At 33.5% G+C, this 15,139-nt stretch overlaps 2 protein-coding genes across 3 annotated transcripts; one reads left to right on the forward strand and one right to left on the reverse strand.

Moving 5' to 3' along the window:
- The first annotated feature begins 515 nt into the window (after positions 1–515).
- ER49 (ethylene-responsive elongation factor EF-Ts precursor) lies at positions 516–9,156 on the forward strand. Of its 2 annotated transcripts, none has more exons than XM_069291843.1 (9): positions 516–662; positions 2,307–2,626; positions 2,724–2,896; positions 3,691–3,771; positions 4,092–4,266; positions 4,662–4,846; positions 5,332–5,457; positions 7,523–7,636; positions 8,471–9,156. In XM_069291843.1, the coding sequence occupies exons 2-8, from the start codon at positions 2,326–2,328 to the stop codon at positions 7,613–7,615; spliced, it is 1,134 nt and encodes a 377-aa protein (XP_069147944.1). In that variant the 5' UTR covers positions 516–662; positions 2,307–2,325; the 3' UTR covers positions 7,616–7,636; positions 8,471–9,156. The 2 variants fall into 2 exon arrangements, with proteins under 2 accessions (XP_069147944.1, NP_001234645.1); NM_001247716.2 differs by having other exon boundaries at positions 636–662; positions 7,523–7,611; positions 8,471–9,045.
- A 152-nt stretch (positions 9,157–9,308) lies between these two features.
- Positions 9,309–10,936, reverse strand: LOC101265617 (chlorophyll a-b binding protein 8, chloroplastic-like). Its single transcript, XM_004251778.5, has 3 exons — positions 10,631–10,936; positions 10,166–10,227; positions 9,309–10,050 (listed from the first exon to the last, which is right to left on the reverse strand). The coding sequence occupies exons 1-3, from the start codon at positions 10,772–10,774 to the stop codon at positions 9,435–9,437; spliced, it is 822 nt and encodes a 273-aa protein (XP_004251826.1). The 5' UTR covers positions 10,775–10,936; the 3' UTR covers positions 9,309–9,434.
- Positions 10,937–15,139: the final 4,203 nt, after the last annotated feature.

Below are 15,139 nucleotides of genomic sequence, written 5' to 3' on the forward strand. Positions count from 1 at the left end.
GTTTTCCTAGAAAGGTTTTTAATGAGGCAGAAAATAATGCGTATTAAAAGATATGTGTACTCTTTTTCCTTCACTAGAATTTTTTCCCACAGGGTTTTCTCTAGTAAGATTTTAACGAGGCACAATATCTATGGACATCAAAGGGGGGGGAGTGTTATAAATCAATTGAATATGTGAATAGTCCATAAAGTTAGTACATAAATAATCATTCATATTCACTAGGTTTCATGAACCTTTTTGGATAAGAATGTATCTATTTATTATGATACTTAATATGGTGACTTTTGGAGTGATTTCTCGCTCTATAAATGGGTTGTTCATTCACTATCACATGATATACATATGAAACTTACATAAACTTGAATAAGAAAAATATTCTCGTCTATGTAATACTTCTTATCTTCTTCTTATATAATATTCGGAGATTTTTTTATAACATTTATAATACTTTTTTTCTAGTAAACGATATACACATATTAATTTTAAATCACAAAATTTACTAGACATATTTGCCCCTCTTAATCACCAGTCTAATGAAAAAGAAGGTAAACCCTTAAAACCCCACAGAAGAGCAATAGTAGCAGCCAGCTTGCCACCAAGACGAACTCAGTTACGGGCGGCGACTGATCTCCGGCCGAAATTCCTCCTGATTAGCATCACAGGTAACCTTCTTAGCACCAAGCTTTTACCAATTTGCACAAACAGCCTTCAATTCACTGTTCGTACTGCAATACCAAATCTTCCGCAAACAATGAGAATTCGTTCTTTTAGTTCATTAAATTAATCCTCTAGTGGTTTAAATTCATATTTGTTAACTAGAAAATGAGTTGAAAGAATTGGTGGATTTAATTTGTTTAGAATTTTCCCCCAAAATGTAAGTAAAAAAGTGTGCTTTAGCCAAAATTAGTTTACTCCACTTGTTTAAACATGTTTGTGTATACCTATTTCTTTTTATTTTTGAATTTATGGAGTTAATCAGCTATAACATGGACTTGATCAAGTTATGAATAGATAACTTCAGCACATTAAGTGTTCGAGGAACTTCCATGCCCGGGGAGCTCCTAAGTCCTATGTGTCTTTCAGTTTTCCTGCATTTGTTTTTACCTCTTTTAAATGATGTTTTTTCTAGACCAAGGTGTGGTATAGTGGTCAATGAATTGGGCTGAGAATGGTGTGTGCTCTTGTTTAAATCCTAGCAGTGACAAAAAACTAGGTGATTACTTCCCATCCGCCTTAGCTTTGATAGACGGAGTTACTTGTTGCTGGTGGGAGGTGACAAAAATCTGGCTTGGACACCGCGGTCATAAAAAAAGCTATTTTTTTCTAGATAGAATTTAGTTATATTAGGTTCAGTTTGACAGAGGTGATCTGCTCTCTTAAGATATCCTAGTTTCTTTCTTTGCCTTTGATGGTTTCCTGAAATTTTGGGCATTTCCAATTGCTAGCACTCTCCCACTTGGTGTTATGAGTTCAATGGAAAAATTCCAATTTACTGCCATGTCTTGTAATTATGTGATGTAGAATGATTGGATCATAAAGGAAGCACTTCTATCTAATGGCCTCTAAACTGCACGAATGTCGTTATAATTATCTTTTGCTTCAAGGTCATGCATCATCTTGTTAATTATGTTAGATTCTTAACTCATCAAAAAGTTGTATGTTTAATTCCCTCATGGTCAACAAACATTGTTGTTACTCATGCTCAAGGAAATGTGATACCACCTTTGGAGATATTCATTGCAATTTAATAACACGGTCTGGAAGTAGAAGTACAAAGGGAGAATGCACTTTTCAGTGACTATAAGATGGACTAAAGTGCCCTAGCACTTCGGCTGGAAGTATCAGAATTTATTAAATTGCTTCAGTTTTTATAATATAAGTATCATAGATTAATTAACTGTTTCATCTTATTGGAAGGATATCCTGTATTAAATAACTATGCACAGGAAACAGAATTAAGCTAATTTCAGGTTATGCAAGTAGAATGTACTTCTGCAGCAGCAATAAAGATCCACCTTATAGTTGCAGTTATTCACATTATGCCTCAAACTTTACCATGGATCTTAGTCTTCTCTCTTCCCACCTGTGTTTTCTTTTAGGTCTCTTCCCCTCTTTCTCCGTTGTTTCTGCATATAATTTTCCTTTTCGATGGAATCCTGAATCCTCAGTTGTAAATCTTCTAACAACTGAACTTCAGTGTTCTTTGTGTGTGCGTATTTATGTTATTGGATACAAATAAATAGGTCTTCAGACACTTTAAGATCATCATGCATACACTGAGGATATCCATGTTCCTTAATTTTCAGATCACATTCTAACTGGAAGATGGTGTTTTATCGTGGTGTAAAACGCCCTATTGCAATCATATACAAGAGTTTAAATAGTTCTATATGTAGTGGACATGACTACTCTACTTTGACACGTTATGGAAATTCCATTGCTAAGTCTGGAGGATATTTTCACCAACATGGGAATGGACCTAGATCATGTGCAGTCTCTATTAGGAGATATTCAGCCGAGATTTCCTCTTCTGAGCAGATGAACTTAATAAAACAGCTGAGAGAAAGAACAAGTGCTCCCATAAAAGAAGTCAAAGCTGCTCTTGTCACTAGCAATTGGGATATCGGCAAGTGTGCAACTCATTTGCTTTTTCCTTACTCAACTTTCTATTATTCATTGCCATTCTTGGCATAGAATGAAGTGATAATATCTCTTCAATGCAGAGGCTGCTCAGAAAGACCTAAGAAAAAGAGGAATAGTTCTTGCATCAAAGAAATCTTCTCGAACTGCTGCTGAAGGGTTGCTTGCCTTGGCACAGAATGAAAGGAAGGCAGCTGTGATTGAACTAAACTGTGAAACAGACTTTGTTGCAAGGAATGAAATTTTTCAATACTTGGTTAGTGTACTTCTTTTCTGGTTACAGTAAATTTTGAGACAAAGTTCTATAGAACGGTGTTACTGAATCTGGATGAAGATGAAAAACCAAAGCTGCACTAGATACTTATTGTATAATAAATACTTTCCAGAGTCAAATTGAATGTTAAGTTTGAATATACCCAGTTTTTATAGGAAACTTTAACTTGGAATAGTTTATTAATTTGGAGTTTGGAATATGGATTATTATGATAAATGGGTGTGGTGCAGTGCTAGATTTCTGTCATCCTTATTTAGATGTAGGGAAGCATGAAAGTGGGACTCTTTTAAACTTGTGATATCCAGTAAGGATATTCCATTTAAGGGAAGTGGATTTTAGTTGTGGCACAACTTGGATGAAATGCATAATATGTAATTTAAACAAAAAGAGGGTATATATTTTGCTAGAGAATAAGCTTGGGTTTTGCAAGACAATTCTCATTTTTATGATTTTCGAGATTGTATTTACATTAATGGTCCTCTAAATAAGTTTTCGTAGTTTTTTACTCTTTTATTTTTCAAACTTGTTGTATAAACGCTTTATTCGAGCCGAGGGTCTTCTCTGAAACAACCTCTCTACCCTACCCAAGGTAGGGATAAGGTCCACGTACACCCCACCCTCTCGGGACTCCGTTTATTGGATCATGGTGGATATATTGTAGTTGTTGTTGTCCTCTGAATAAGTTTCTCTTTGGCAAAATTTAGTAGTGACATTCCTCTACCCTCCCATGTGATACTGTCTCATGGAGTGTTATTTTATATATACATCATGAATAGGCCTTATCATTGGCGAAATTGGCATTGCTGCTTGAGGGCTCACAACAGTCTTTTGCTGCTTTTCCTATTGGACATCTGGAGGTAAGTTATCTTCATAGTTTTTCTCCACTTGAGGCTAATCTATGCCTTTTTCTATTCTCGTGTATGGTATAAATTTGCACTAGTTTTAGGACCTCAGAGTATCCACTTTAACATTTTGCTGGATATTTGTACAAGTATGCTATTACTTTTAATGATACATTGTTAGGAGTTTTGCTTACTGTTGATTTATGCTTTCATTTAGCAGCATCCTGATCAACTACAGCTGTCTAGTTTTTGTATTGCAATTCAATCCTCTTGTGTTTGTGCAGCTCCGCCTCTTTATCAAAGATCAGAACCCTTTAAATTCTTTGTTTCTACAGGAGTTGAAGCTGAACCTTGATCACCCTAAATTGAGTGGAGAAAAAAGTGTTCAAAATGCAATAACTGAAGTAGCTGCAATGATGGGGGAGAATGTCAAACTAAGAAGGGGATTTGCAATGTCTGCTCCATCTCTTGGTGTGATATCAACGTATCTACATACAAGCCCTCAACCAGGTAGAATTCATATGAGATGCTTGATGTATCCAAGGCATATTTTGCACCTGCTTTTTTTGTATATTCAGATTTGTAAATAATATTATCAAAAACAATTACAAATGAAGCATACCAGTGCTTTTGAGTAGAAAAATTTCCTCTTCCCTGATGAAAAATGACCCCTTTTCTCTCTGACTTGGTGATGTGCATATAACCCTGATCATTTTTTGGATCTTATCAACTTCCTAGTCTTATGATACACTTTTTGAGTTCTTCTTAGGAGCTAATATCTTCTTTTATTTTGTACTCTATGCATCTTCTGGATGCTTTTGCTATTATTATATCACGTCATAAAAGAACTGGAATTTTGTTTTTTTTGCAGTAATAGTAGATTTAATGCTTGTGAAAATATGCAGGTGTTGGACGTATTGCCGGAATTTTATCACTTGAAGTAGAAGATAAGAATGTCTCAGAAGATGCACTTCAGCGTGTTGGATCAGAATTAGCTATGCATGTAGTTGCTGCAAAGCCATTGTTCTTAACAAAAGAAGATGTTTCCTCTGATGCGCTAAGCAATGAACGCGAGATTCTCAAATCTCAGGTACTTGTCAATGCAAAGTTATGACTTGTTTCTGATGGGTTCATGTAAAGATATAGGATTTATGAAATCAAAGACTAACAGACCAGTAAAATCTGATTTATGATGCTTGTGCTCAGAAATAAACTGTTTGTTATACATCATTGTTCCTTTCTTTCTTTTCTTTTTCTTTTTCCTTTTTTGGGTTGAAGGTTGGGGTGGAATGTGGTTGGAGCATTATTATCTTGTAATCTAATAGTTTTTGTTTCTTTCTACTTAACAAGGATATGATATGTCTTATTCGTCATTTTTGTTTTACTTTAGTTGTCCTAAATCAACTGTTTGGCCCAGAAGATTATTCCAGCGCTTCAGTATGTTTCAGCAACGTCAGCATCAACCCCAATATGTTTGATCAATTATGAAGCGTGCATTCATCATGTTTCATCATCTTTTAAGGTTTTGTAAATTGACTAAATTCAAGTTCTAAGCAATTATGTTTTCCTTTACAGGCAGAGAGTTCTGGGAAGCCTCAGATTGCTGTAGAAAAAATGGTTGAAGGTCGTTTGCGCAAGTATTTTGAGGAAGTGGTTTTGATGGAGCAGAAATTTATTGTGAATGACACAATGAATGTGAAGGTAAGAAAGTAATCTTTTAGTTAGGATGCCATTTTGCTAGATTTCTGTTTCTACTCCCTTTCACTAGAAGGTCACTCTCTTGCCATAGTCCAAGGTCTGCTGATGCTTTAAGTGCAAAATGCAACTAAGTACATGCGTTTTAGTGACTAAAAATGCAGAATGAAGACAGATTATGTGTCTCTATGTATGTATACAAAATAGGAGAATAAAAATTACTATATTGAATAATGACTGAGCAGAGGAACTAAAAATATCCCCGTAGTCATAATTTTTGGCTGACACCTCTGAAAGCATAGTTCCTGCCTTCCTCCTCTCTTTGAGCTGGTCCATTTGTTGGGTGATCCACCTTTTTATGGAGTTTATCCAAGTTTAGGCGAACTTTCTGATACCAACTACAGAAAAAGAACACCACAACAAAACGACAAAATGAAGAAGAATGAATTGAAGGCATCAGAGGAAGCACTGACGGACTTGTTACTTGTGTTGCAGTCAATTAAAATACAATAGCATGTCAGTTATCTCAAGGAACCATATAAGATTAAGCCGAAGAACCATCTTAAAATTTTGATTCAGATGCTAATATACAGTTTTAATTTCGAACTCAGATTTATCTGGTTTTCTTATACTAAAGTTCAGAAATTGTCTGTTTATATACTAAGATGTTCATCCATAATTTTCTCCTACTGCTCCACAGCTTTAATAGGTATCAGTAGAGTTATAGGCCTCAATCTCTTAGGGGTCGTTGGTAGCGTGTATTAGCAAAAATAATGCATTTATTAAATGTGTATTAGTAATACCTTGTTTGGTACACTTTTTCATGCTATGCATAACTAATGCAAGTATTTGTTATACACTCTATTGTGTATGAAGGTTTATTACTAATATCATGAATTTTTAGGTATTAGTAATGCAAAGGATTTTAATGCATGCATTAGCATGGTTAAGAACCCATTGCCCCTCAACTTTTTTTACATATTTTTCACCATAATTGTGAAGGGTATCTTTGTAAATAAATATTTTTATGCAATGCATGCTATTTTTAATAAATCAAACCAAACAATGCATGTGAAATAATCATGTATAATTAATGCAAACATTACTAATACACTCTAATTAGCATTATTCATATACACCCTACCAACCGACCCCTTATTTCTCTTACTCTTAAATCAACATGCTCTTCTTCTATATGACTATGCCCAGAATAGGGTCTTGAAGCTTGGTTTTGGATAGTTCTTGTTGGTCCTCTTTGTCACCCTTTTGCAATGCTTAGTTGGTTACCTATCACTTTGACTTATCCCTGCATATTTGTTTTTATTCCAGATTCTTTATCAGTTGAATTTATATTTCATACAAATTGTTTTGATGAATATGCAGCGAACATAGTAGCCTCATAGATGAACCTTTTTTTTTAATATAAAGAACAGGCATTTGATTGTTTTTTTTAAGCGCATGAGGCACTCAACCTGATCGAGATTTAGGGCTTTAGCTCTTCTTCGACAAGGTTCTTACATCTGTGGAACTAACAACTTAAACCAGTTTGTGTAATTTGTTTTTTTGGGAGCCCATCTTTTGAAAATTAAAGAGTTGTAAGCACTTTCACTGTTATTGGCCCAACTACTGTTGCACATATGGAGTTAATGGCTAGGCTGGAAGTTACAAACATACTTTTGTGCATATTCTCATCTCTTGTTTAATTTGTATCTTTTATGTTGTGTTGGGTCCTATCTAGATATATTTCTGTATAACATATGTTAGGAGATTTGTACAAGGTTCAAGTCTTAAATTAACATATCACCTTGAAGGAAGAAAGATAACTTGGTACCACCTGGCAATTGTCTGACTATTCCATTCCAAATGAAAGTAAATGCTTGTTATAAACATCAAATTACTTTTTTGCTGTGGATTTCTGAGGATGTTATTTTTTTTAGTTGGTTCCTAAATCATGTTTTAGATTCTACGACATTGCAGCTTCTAATTTGCATAGTTTCTTACATGTATTGCCTTCTCATATGTTGTTTATATAGATGACTAACTAGTTGACTCATCTATGAAAAACTTGCAGACATTGTTAAGCAATCTGTCCAAGGATGTTGGTTCACCAGTTAAGATAGGAAGCTTTCTAAGAATGGAAGTTGGCGAAGGACTTCAGCGGTAATTATACTCATATTTATGACCTGTAATTTTCTACTTTTCCTGGTTAAATTATGTCAGAAAAAGTTATCCTTGAATTTCCATCTTGAATTTAATGTCATGATTGTGAAACCTGCCAGTTCAAGCAGGAATATTATTTAAGCTTCAGAAAGTGGGTTTTTTTCTTCTGTTAATGAGTGTTTTCCTCCTTTCCTGCCACTAACTGCATATTTCACTTCAGCTTAGTTAGAATACATTCTTCTTTTACTTTCTAGTAAAATAATGATTTTGTTTCCGATTGCACGTTCATGCAGTCCATGAGTTGAACCAGTTCACCTAGAAAGAGATCCAACATAGAAAGAGATCCCGACAAAACAATGCTTATTTCTTGAAACTAACCAATATATGAGCTTACCACTGTCTAGCAGATGGCCATGGGGGCTTTAACAATATTTTTTGGATTTTTTTTCTTCATAATATCTACCGAATGGTTTAAAATAGTTTGCACTCGTGCCAAACACTAATTTGTCATTAGAAAGCTAAGCATCTATAAAAGCCAATTATCTGTTTTTCTTGAATGCTTGTCATTTTTGGCGAGGCATTGCACAAGCATTATACTAATAAAAATAACTCCAAAATGAAGTAACAAAACTTTTATTGTACTACTACTTCTTCACATTCTGTCGTAAGATGTCAGGAAAAGATGATAGATGGAAGAGTTCATCATGTTCTTTGAAGTAGCTAATTCAGAGCTGCATGTTCTTTGAAGTAGCTAATTCAGAGCTGCAAATGGGATGCCATTAGGCCATCACTACTTGCCTTGTCTTATAATTCATTTTTGCATTGTTTGACTCCTGTATTATTGGTTATAACCTTGCAGGCTTGAAGCATCAAATGAAAGTGAACCTTTGGCTAATGCTGCTTGATGAACAATTTATGTCAGGATCGTGAGAGAACTACCTAAGACACTGTACTTTAGGCCTCTACTTTCTAGTTTTTGATCTTCTGATTGTAGTCTTCATGGTGGCACTTCTGAACGTGATTCCATACGCTAGCTAAACTGAAGAGGTTTTGTATTACATTTTGAATCATAGCCAGTAATGTAAGAGAATAAGGTCTTCATTGCTCTAGTGTTTTGGTCTAGTGGTAAGAGAGCAACACTTGATGGTGGATTAGTTGCATGTCATGGGTTCGACAAAGCATGATATTAAGTTTAGAAGAGTGGAGAGGGGCAGTATCCACCGAGTTCCAAACTGCACGCCACTAGCCATTTTGGATTTCTTGGTCATCAAAAAGAAAGGAAATAGAATAAGGTCTTCACCGAGTTAATTTTGTTTGGTTGGTCAGACAGATTATTCTTCCATGATTGTTTATTTATAATGTCAAATGATGTCCTTGTTTTGTCTGTATTGTTTAGCGACTTCTTTTTCCCCTATGATGGAATACCTGTCAGATTTGGACACAACTGAGGATAGTAGACTGATAATTAAGAGGCCTGCACAAGTATGCTGTTTACTTATTACTGGTCTGACTATTCGTCATGGAAGTTACATCCCTTTGTGCTTTCATCCATGTTTCTCTGCTGCAAATTTAGTTTAACGTCTTTTAATGCTATGTTTAATCCAGTATTTGCTCTTTTTTTTGTCTTAGAGAATTGAGTTTACACATGATCCTAAAGAATGCTGCAGAAACTGCAGCAGGAAGCTAACAGCTAAAACTCAGGAAAAACAGGTTTTTGTTGACATGTCCTTTTTAGCTGATTACAATGATATGCAAAATAATATCTGCACATAATGTTTACATATCAGATCAGGGTAGCTAAAACAGGGTGATTTGCTCCTTGTTTAGTGGAACTTGAGGCTGGTCAAGACATTGTTGTTTGCAGGGTCAGCCAAATGGTCAAGGAGGTTTTGGTAAGGTCCAACTCCAGTTACCAAACCTTGAATGAAGTAACCTAAGATACCCAACATAGCTAGTCTTCCATTCTTAATCTCCTTTAGCTTTAAGTCCTTCATAGACTTCTCATCTTTTCCGAACCCGAGAGGGTTAAAGAAAGGTCCACCTGGGTATGCTGGGTCTCCAGAACCTCCCAAGCCTTTCTCTAGTCCCAAAAAGTATTGTTTACCCATAGAACCTGGCTTGGCCCAGTCCTGGAATCTTCTGTGTTCAGCAAATCCCATGAGTGCCATCTCCAGTACAAATAGTGTGTAGCCGTCTGCCCAATAGTTGTATGTTCCAGCTGGAGGAATCACTCCTGTTTGGAACCATGGAAGGGCCGTCTCTGGTGGGATGAGACCAGCCTTTCCAAGAATCTCGGGCGCAATGGCTCCTACTACTCCCAACATAGCAAATCTTCCATTGATGACCTCTCCATATGCTAGCCATTTTGGTTCAATGAAACCTCCAGTACCTTCAGGGTCTGACAGTCCCAGGGGATCAAATCCATAATCACCAGGAAGGCTGTGGATTACATACAAATGAAGTTCATTGAGTAATCAGACAAGTTGCATAGACAACATGCACAAGTTATGAAATAATGTATATAAGGGTTAAGTGAGAGTCCCATCAGTCTTACCTGCCATCTAAGTATGAAAGGCTCTGCTTGGAGGCAAACCAGAGAGGCCTATTTGCTCCTTGCTGTTCAACACAAAAATATATCAATACATAAAAATCAAATGTAACCCAATGGTGTAGCTTGACGGTAAATGAAGTGAGTTGAAAACCCCAGATTCTAGGCTTCAAATGAGAGGAGTGATGCCATATGCTTTCTTCTCTCATCTACCTAAGCTTTGAAGTACAAGTATCTGGTGGACTAGTCAAAACTCAAAAGGCAAAGCTGACTCAAATTCCACTGTTGTACACCATACACACACAAACCAAATGTAACCCATGGGTGTCCTAGTAGTAAATGAAGTGGGATGAAAACCTCAACACATGCAAACAATGCTATATGCTGATTCGAACTACACGACCATTGTATGTATATGTATGTCAATATTCTTGTTATTCACATAGGAAAGGAAGAAGAAAGGGGTGTTACCTTAACAGGTGGAGTGGCAGTAGCCCTTACAACAAAGGAAGCCTTCTTGATTTGAGATTGGAAAGGTCTTCCTCCTAGAATTTGTCTGGCAGCCTCTGTTGAGGATGCAATAGATGATGAAGAGATCAATGCCTGTGTTGCCATCTTTTGTTTTCTGATTAGAGCAATTGACTTGTGTTGAAGATGAACACACACTCAGCTTCCAAGAGTAGTAGACACAAGGTGGCAAGCAAAATAAGGGACAAAGGTATAGGCCAGCAAGTGTAGTGTGGGGCTAATGGAAAACAGAGAAGTTGTGGTGGACATAAGAAATCTTGAATTCTCAGATAAAGTTAAGGATTATATTGTCAAATGAAAAGAGCACATGTGGCATTATTACTTGGATAGAAGATTTTATACACTCCTAGTCTCATAAATGAATTTTCAGATACTCTAGTTGGCTGCAAATACTTGCTCTAGATTTTAATTTCATTTTTGGAATTCAAGTAAATGTAAATATCAATACTATTAAGTATTCCACACAAAAGAGGATTAAATATATGTTTTAAGTGTTGTTTTAAAGGTGGAGGGAGAGTTGAACTCTCACCAATAAGATAAAACGCCAGATAGTCAATCTACTAAGATCTCCATTGTCGAAGTATTGATGTGCCACCTACAATTTTTATTAGATTAAGACAATCAATTTGAATTTAAAAAGAAGAAAAAAAAAAAGACAAGTTAAGGCAAGAGGGTGGTCTTCAAAAGTTTCTACTAAATAATACTTTTGAGAAGTTTTACATTATGGATGTCAGTTTGGTATGGCAATTTTTTCACATATGGCTAAAATGTATTTGGAAGATGTTTTCCTTACAAAAATAAGTTTGTTAGAAAATAAAGATAAGGACTTAACTAATGAAAGAAAGGAAATTAAGTTTCTTCTAGTAACATTTCACGTTCATTGTCTCCTTTTTGTTTTTCTTACAAAAAAAAAGTTTGTTTGAAAATAAATATAAGTTAATGACTAATCTAATGAAAGAAAGGAAAATAAGTTCACAAGTGACATTTCACGTTCATCGTCTCATTTTTATCCATTCCAGTGTTTTTAAACGTGTTTGAGGTGAGTTTTTAGGCGGATTACATAAAGGGAAAAGGGTCAAAAATAACCCTGGACTATTAGAAAAGGTTTATAAATACTCCTCATTCACCTATTGGGTTAAAAATACCCCTTCATTCTCGTTTTTGGTCCATAATTACCCTTAAAACTAACAATTTTTTATTTTTTAATTATTATTATTATTATTAATTATTATGTGACATGTTTCTATTGGATAAATTTAAATTTCAACCCACCAAAACTTTTCTATCCATTTGACCCATATCCACATTTTTTTTTACCCAAATCAAATTAAAAATTCATCAAAAATAAAATATTTGAACATTTCTTCTCTACCATTCCAACCTAATAACTTACTCTCTTTCTCATCACCATATACAACCTCAATCAATGATAACTACTGAATTTAATGCTAATTAGAACTAAAAAGCTCTTCTTGATTTTGTTAGAATTTCGTCAATGCTATCATTAAAATACAATCAAATAAAACTTTTTTGTGTAACTCCACTATGTAAAATAAAATCTTTGAAAAGAGTGAACCAAAAGGAAGAAATAAGAAGACCCAATTCAGGTTTTCTCAATGCGACCATGAAAACACAATTAATAACAACTCATTTAGTGTAACTCAACCATGAAAATTGAATCTTTTGAAAAGGGTGTAAACCAAAAGGGGAAGAAAGAAACGAGACCAAGTCAAATTATATCAATTCCACTATTAAATCACGATTAAGAAGAGCTATCTAGTGTAATTTCTCCTTAAAAAAATTGAATTCATGGTGTGAACCAAAAGGAAGAAACAAGAAAGATCAAATTCAAACACAATCAAGAAGAGCTTTTTAGTTATATTTGATATGACTAAATTCAAATATCATTATGTAAATTTCAAATTCAAATACTAATTGATTCAATCATTAATTTTATTTTGACATTGTTGAATAATTTTTTAATTGGGTTTGGGCCAAAGAATGTGGATATGGGTTAAATGGGTAGAAAAAATTTGGCGGGTTGAAATTTAAATTTATCCAATAAAAAGATGCCACATAATAATTAATAATAATAATAATAATTAAAAAAATAAAAGATTGTTAGTTTAAGGGTAATTGGGGACCAGAAAGGTGGATGAAACGGTATTTTTAACCTAGTAGGTGAATGAGAGGTATTTTTAAATTTTTTTGAATAGTTTAAGAGTTCCCTTACATAAAAAAACACTCTGGAGTAATAGAAGTCATACATTTTCGAACTTGAGGAGTAAGTTCTGGACGTAAAAGCGCAAGCCTCAAACGTTAAGTTTGACTTTTGTTATGGATCATGTTTTTTTTTTTTTTAAAAAAAAGAAATTACGGTGTAAGAATATTTAAAATCTAGCATAACCAAAGTGATTTTACTATAATTTTGAACTCTTTTATCTTCATTGGTTTATATAGTACTAGTACATGTATGTATAAATTTTATCAAGGTAAAAAGTTTATCACAAATATAATTAATTTTACAAAACTTTTAAAAAATCGACGTATCTTAGAAAAATGATTCTAATTATAAGTTTTTTTTTCTTGGAAGAAAAATAAACTTTTGAAGAAAACTACTACATTAAACTAATCCATTTGAAAATTACTTTTATCAATATTGAACCAACAATTTCTGGAAATTAATGAAGGGAAAATGGTTTGATATACCCCTTAACTTTGTCATTTGAAGATGATATATCCCTCGTTAGCTCATATATGTCCTTACCGTTATACAAAATGGCTCACATATACCCCTGCCATTACAAAATGGCTCACATATACTCTTCATTTAACGGAAGTTGAAAAATTAGTTTTAAATTTATATTTATTACTTCTAATTCTTTTAAAAAAATTATTTAGTGGTATATATGATTCTTTTATTAAAGTTCAAGGTATATTTTAATTTTTTTCATACATAAATTATTTTTTGAATTCTTTTATTATAATTATTTGAGTTTCTTATTCTTATTTTGTTTTTTTCTTTCATTCCTTAGTTTAAAAAAAAATTAAACTATTTTTTTGTGTGTGTATTGTAATTTAATTTCGTATTCGAAGAAAAAATTTGGTCATCTACAATAAGTTTTACAAGAATATTAGTGAAACAAAAATAAATTTGATTATCAAAATAATAATTATAAATTAGTCATTGAAACAAAAAAAGTCAAAAAAAAATATGTTTGACGATGATTAAATTTACTCATATGAGATTATATTTTTTAGAAAAAAATAATAAAAATTTAGATTAAAATTAATTTTTTTTTCATTTCCGTTAGAGGAAAAAGGTATATGTGAGTCATTTGTTTACAAGTAGGGGTATATATGAGCCACTTTCATAACAAGGGGTATATCAGCTCTAAATGACAAAGTTGAGAGGTATATCAGACCCTTTTCCCATTAATGGATAGTAATCTCCAACCATTCAAAAATACTTATTTTATTTCTAAAATATAGTCAAAACACCTTAAGTTTTCTAAATAAAAACTCCAAAAAGAACCCTTTTAACTTTCCAAAATCTTGACCAAACTCTTATAGTTTGACGGAAATAATCTCTTATTAAAAATTAAACAGATATTTTGTTCAGATCTTTTATATTTTATTTAAAAAATAAAAACTTTTTACGATTATAAAATCAAATCTCCGATATTCCGATAAAAATTGTATATCATAGCAAACTAATAATCTAAAATAAATGGAGTAGCTAGGGTTTGATTTAATTGTGCTTCATAGCAAACGTTTGCAAAAAATTGCCAGGCGCCTCTCTCCCAAATATCTCGCTCGCCACTCTCCTCCAGTCTCTCGCTCGCTTCCTCACTTTTTATACAAACACAAATGTATAAAAATTGTTTCTAATTGTATAAAGCAGAGAAAATTGTATAAATATATATTTTTTTATTCCCTTCTCTTCCCTCTTTCAGATCTCGTCCGCCACTCTCCCATATCTCGCTTGCCATTTTCGTCTTTCTCACTACAGAAGGGAAATCTATAAATTGCGTTTCTGTTTGTATAAAGCGTGAGAAAATTGTATATACGCATGCAAGTATATATATTTTCGTCCTATACACTTATAATTATACAATAAAAATACTTCCCTGCCCAGTTTCTTTTGCCTTTTTCTCTTTCTCGTTTTATACAATTTTCAAATTGTATCTAATTTCTCTCTTTCTCGTTTTATACAATTCGATTCAATTGTATATTCCTTGTCAAGTCTCTTTTGTCTTTCTCTCTTTCTCATTTTATACAAATTCAAATTGTATATAATCTTTATATACACTTATAATAATACAATTCATTTTATACACTTCATTTTTATACAGTTTTCTGCCCAAGTGTCTTTCTCTTTCTTGTTTTATACACTTCGTTTTATATAATTTTGCTTCAATAATATATATAGCGAATTATATATTTTCTATG

This window comes from Solanum lycopersicum, chromosome 12 (assembly GCF_036512215.1).
Source record: "Solanum lycopersicum chromosome 12, SLM_r2.1".
NCBI classification, from domain to species: domain Eukaryota; kingdom Viridiplantae; phylum Streptophyta; class Magnoliopsida; order Solanales; family Solanaceae; genus Solanum; species Solanum lycopersicum.

Excerpts from the sequence above, each read along its gene's own strand:
- LOC101265617 (XM_004251778.5), bottom strand. The coding sequence starts at position 10,774 with ATGGCAACACAGGCATTGATCTCTTCATCATCTATTGCATCCTCAACA. Across the intron at positions 10,228-10,630 it reads CTGCCACTCCACCTGTTAAG|CAAGGAGCAAATAGGCCTCT; the intron begins GTAACACCCCTT and ends TGTGTTGAACAG. Across the intron at positions 10,051-10,165 it reads CTTTCATACTTAGATGGCAG|CCTTCCTGGTGATTATGGAT; the intron begins GTAAGACTGATG and ends TGTAATCCACAG.
- ER49 (NM_001247716.2), top strand. The coding sequence starts at position 2,326 with ATGGTGTTTTATCGTGGTGTAAAACGCCCTATTGCAATCATATACAAG. Across the intron at positions 4,847-5,331 it reads GCGAGATTCTCAAATCTCAG|GCAGAGAGTTCTGGGAAGCC; the intron begins GTACTTGTCAAT and ends TTTCCTTTACAG. Across the intron at positions 5,458-7,522 it reads ATGACACAATGAATGTGAAG|ACATTGTTAAGCAATCTGTC; the intron begins GTAAGAAAGTAA and ends AAAAACTTGCAG.